The sequence below is a fragment of the Chaetura pelagica genome, unplaced genomic scaffold (genome assembly GCF_000747805.2).
Source record: "Chaetura pelagica isolate M959 unplaced genomic scaffold, ChaPel_1.0 scaffold630, whole genome shotgun sequence".
In the NCBI taxonomy this organism is placed as follows: domain Eukaryota; kingdom Metazoa; phylum Chordata; class Aves; order Apodiformes; family Apodidae; genus Chaetura; species Chaetura pelagica.
The window spans coordinates 1,074-5,624 of NW_009951855.1; the positions used below are offsets into that span (position 1 = coordinate 1,074).

Here is a 4,551-nt window from a genome sequence, read left to right on the forward strand (position 1 = left end):
GCGGCTGGTGCAGCTGGCAGAGCAGGCACAGGCGCAGCCCATCTGGGAGTGCCTGGTAAGCACAGCCCCGACCCCCCTGGCAGTCCCCCTGCCCCGTGCCCAGTGGGGGGACAGAGGGCTGTGCCTCCGGGGCTGCACACAGCCTCCCAGAGCAGGCTCTGCTCCAGGCCGGCCTCCTCCTCGGGGCCCCAAACGAGACCCTGCCACCCTGAGGGCACCCCAGCCTCCTCAGGGAGCCCTCTCCTCCCTCCAAATCCTGATGCCACATGGCGGTAAGCCGGGACAGTCCTGTCTTGCTGGGGGGCAGAAGCGTGGCCCGGGGTTTGGGGTCAGCTCTGCACCAGACCTGCACCCTTCTCCTCTCTGCAGCTGGCCAGGAAGAAGACCAGGATCCAGCAGTTCCTGCTCCAGTGCCAGGGCTACCTGCACAGCCCCCAGGAGCTCCTGCGCTGCGAGGCAGTCCGGGTCATTGGTGAGCCCCCAGTCCTGGCTCCCTCCCTCTCCTGGGCTCCCTGTGTCAGGGACCCGCAGGGCACCTCTTCACCCCCAGCCCTCAGCTGTGGGGCTGGCACCAGACTCACCCATCCCCTCCCCAGTGCTGCACCCTGGCTGGGGGAAGCCCTCCCCAGCAGGTCGGGGTGGGTGGCAGGGTCCCTGACACATCGTGTCCCCCCAGGGCTCATCGGTCGGCGGATGCAGGAGAAGGAGATGGAGCATGTCAAAGGGGGTGAGTGAGGGCAGCCAGGAGGAAGGAGCCTGGCACGGAGCTCCCCCCAAGCCCGGGCCAGCCTCCCCTCCCAGCACGGTTATGGGGAGGGGGCTGTTGCTGCAGGGGGATATTCCTGACCAGCAGCCTCCAGCCAAGCTCCCCGTCCCCTGGCTCCCTCCCGGCTGCCACCTCACCTCTGCTGCTTTGTCTCCACAGTCCTCCAAGGCGCACAGGAAGATGGCAGTCCCCTGGTTTCCTCCCTAGCACTGCAATCCCTGCACGTCCTCCAAGCAGTGCGGCCAAAACCCAGACCCATCTTCCCATTGTCACTGCTGAGGGCACGGAGGAGGGGGCGGCACTCGACCCGCAGCGATGACTCTGCTCGGGCAGAGTCAGCCCTGCAGCCCCAAGCCTAGGATGCCTTGCGGGCTGGGCTGTCTTCTCTTCCCCAGGTCCAAGAGAAAAGAAGACACCTCAGCCGGCATCCTGGGGCGAGCAGCAGGCGCAGGACAACACCTACCCCCGCTCCAGACCAGCCAGGAAGCACCAGCTGCTCTGCTAGGCTGCGAGACACCAAGGCAGAGCCAGAGTCCATGCCCTGCACCCTGCCTGCCCCCAGGCTCCTGGAGCTGGCAGGACAGCAGCGGGGGGTGTCGCGTGCCCCCTTGGACCCTGCTGCCCTCGGGGCTGTGCGGGGGCCAGGAGGGCAGTGGGTGTTTGCTCCCACTGCGGCCCTGTCTCCCAGGGCATAGCAAGGGAAGGGAAGGAGGGAGGGAGGGAGGGAAGAAATGGGAGAGGGAGGGAGGGATATCTGTTGTTACCTGTTGTTATTGATCTGTTGTTATCTGTTGTTATCTGTTGTTAAAAGATATCTGTTGATTAAAGTTATCTGTTGGTTAAAATTTCTCCCAAAAGATGTTTTGTAGTTTCAAAGTAAATTAAATGTTCCTTGTTTCCAGACAAATCTAGAGTTCTGAAAAGTTCCCAGTCCTGAAGCCACTGACACCTTGTAGCCCTGGCCCTGCAGCTGTGCCCTGCATCCTGCCTGTCACCAGGCTCCTGGAGCTGGTGACACCAGCGGGGGTGTCGTGTGACCCCCGGGGCCCTGCTGGGCTCTGAATTGTGATGTGGCTCTGCCCTCTGCAAGGCCTGCCCACCTCCTGCAGATTCTGCTGCACCTGAGCTCTGGAAGAATCCATTTGTAAAAAACAAAACCCAAACCACTTTATTTACAGAAATTACCAAAAAAAATAATAATAAATAAATCCACACATTTGTTGGCAGAAAAAAAACCTACTCTTCAAAACTTGTTTGGACTCAAGTACCTGGGTCCTGCTACTCACCCTCAGCCCCTGCAGGCTGTGCAGGGGCCAGGGCGGGGGGCAGTGGGTTGTTGGTCCCCACTCCTGCCCTGTGTCCCAGGCAGGACTGAGAAGCTCTGGGCACAGCAAGGGAAGGGAAGGAGCAATATTTTGTTATCTCTTGTTATTTATCTGTTACTAGCTGTGAAAATCCATTCCGAAATGCTGAAGCTTTGGATTTTTCAAAGAAAAATAAATGTTCCTTGTTTCTACTTAAATGTGGAGTTTTAAAAAGTCTGTGGAGCTAGTCGAGGGAAAAGTGGGAATAATAAATACTAAACAAATGAGCTGAAAATGAGGAGAAAACCATGAACCTGTGCAGAGCGCCCGGGGGGAGCTCCAGTGGCCCGGGGAGGGGCCGTGGGGCAGAGCTTGGCACAGGGGGGACGGGAAAGGCCCTGCGGCAGGGAAGCGCGGCGGGCAATAGGGCGAGGGGGGCAGGTGGGTGCCAGGGGCGAGGACAGCGTGTGCAGCTCCGGGCTGGGCCTGGAGGGAGCGGGAGGTGCGGCTGGAGCCGTGCGAGCCAGGCGGGACTTGGGGAGCTGGGCAAGTGCCGGCTTTGGGGGACACTCGGCACCCCGAGTTGATGTGTTGGCTTCAGCACCAGGGCCCTTCTCCCACCCAGAGTGCTGGCTGATGGCACCATGCAGAACGGGGGTGCTGTGCTTGGGTACCCCCGTGCCTGGGGAATGGGCCGAGGTGACCAAGCTCACGTCCCGCTCTCCCCACAGGTGCAGCCTCCAGATCCAGCCGGCATCCGCGTGCTGCGGGGACACCAGCTGCCAGTCACCTGCCTCGTCATCTCTCCAGATGACACGTTCATCTTTTCTGCTTCCAAAGATGGCGCCCTCATCAAATGTAAGTGTTCCCTTGGGATCATGATTGGCTGGAACCCTGCAAGGACCTCACAGCAGGAGGGCCGTGGGTGCCTGGTCCCCAGCCCCTCTGGGAATGTGCATGTATGTACATGTTCCAGGCTCTGTGGGAGGCTTTTTGGTCCTCTCCAGGGTGGTGGGGTCTCCCAGGGGATGACAGCAATGCATTTCCCACAGGGGAGGTGGAGAGTGGGAAGAGGCTGTGTGTGGTGCCAGGGGGGAAGAAGGGCACCGAGGAGCGGCACATGGGGCACGCGTCCCAGGTCCTCTGCATGGCCATCTCGTCGGATGGCAAGTACCTGGTATGGGAGAGAGCCTGGCTCATGGGGTGGAGAAGTGGTGGGAGAATGCATCTCTCAGGGTAATTTGAAAAAAATTGCCCAGGAAGGCCGTGGAGTCTCCATCCATGAAGGCATTCAGAACCCGCCTGGACATGTTCCTGTGTAGTCTGCTCTAGAGGATCCTGCTCTAGCAGGGGGGTTTGACTAGATGATCTCCATAGGTCCCTTTCCACTCTGACTGCTCTGTGATTCTGTGATCTCCTCTTGGGGTGCTGGGGGGCAGTGTCTCATGCCCATGTGCACTTTGCTGTTTTAAAGCAGCCTCTGCCTCCAATGGAGTCAAGAAGGGGTCCTTGGGGCACATGTGGTGGGAGCAGAGACTGGAGTGGGCTGTGGGTCCCTGAGGGAAGGTCTCCAGTATCCTCTGCGTTCTGACAGGCTACAGGAGACAGGAACAAGCTGATCATGATCTGGGATGCAGCCACATGCAAGCGCCTGCACATCTTCACCGGGCACCGTGATGCTGTTTCAGTGAGTCAGGGGCATGGTCTGTGATGTCGGTGGGGCCAAGCAGCACTGTCCTCCCTGGTGTCCCTCATCACTGCCCCTGTGTCCGTCTGTCTTTCTGTCTGCAGGGCCTGTCCTTCCAGAAGGGTACACACCAGCTGTACAGTGCCTCCCATGACCGTTGTGTCAAGGTCTGGAACGTGGCAGAGAATGCATACATGGAGACCCTGTAAGAGCTGGGGGGGACCCCACTGACCCTTCCTACCTGGGGAAGGCCATGTGGCCGAGGGCTGTGCCTGCTGCAGCTCTTTGCCATCTCCACCTCCAGATTTGGGCATCAGGACATCATCACAGGGCTGGACAGCCTGAGCCGGGAGTGCTGTGTGACATCAGGGGGACGTGATGGCACCGTGCGGCTCTGGAAGATCCCTGAGGAGTCACAGCTTGTGTTCTGCGGACACCAGTAGGTCTGGGGTGGGAGAGGGGGCTGCGGGAAGGTGGGTGTGGCTGGGGCAGTGACGTGAAGGTGCCAAGCATCCTCAGGAGCCTGCTGGCACTGTGAGGACACTGATGCTCCTGTGATCCTTTGTCCCCTGAGTAGGATTCCCAAAGAACACCCATAACTGACAGGAGTTGCCCCTTCCCTCCACAGGGGCTCCATTGACTGTATCCAGCTCATCAATGAGGAGCACATGGTGTCGGGCGCCGATGACGGGTGAGTGCGGGGCTGAAGAGGTGCCTGGGGTGGGCAGGCAGTGCCCCCCTTGGCCCCCTCACCCCCACATCCCCTGGCAGGTCTGTAGCCCTGTGGGGGCTGA

General features: G+C 60.1%; 1 protein-coding gene across 1 annotated transcript in view; it reads left to right on the forward strand.

Moving 5' to 3' along the window:
- Nucleotides 1–2,714: 2,714 nt before the first annotated feature.
- Nucleotides 2,715–4,551, forward strand: part of RRP9 (ribosomal RNA processing 9, small subunit (SSU) processome component, homolog (yeast)) — a 3,332-nt gene continuing 1,495 nt past the window's right edge. The window contains 6 exon segments of the mRNA XM_009993445.1: nucleotides 2,715–2,928; nucleotides 3,123–3,247; nucleotides 3,665–3,757; nucleotides 3,862–3,962; nucleotides 4,062–4,196; nucleotides 4,386–4,534. Coding sequence (XP_009991747.1) covers nucleotides 2,715–2,928; nucleotides 3,123–3,247; nucleotides 3,665–3,757; nucleotides 3,862–3,962; nucleotides 4,062–4,196; nucleotides 4,386–4,534 — 817 coding nt within the window.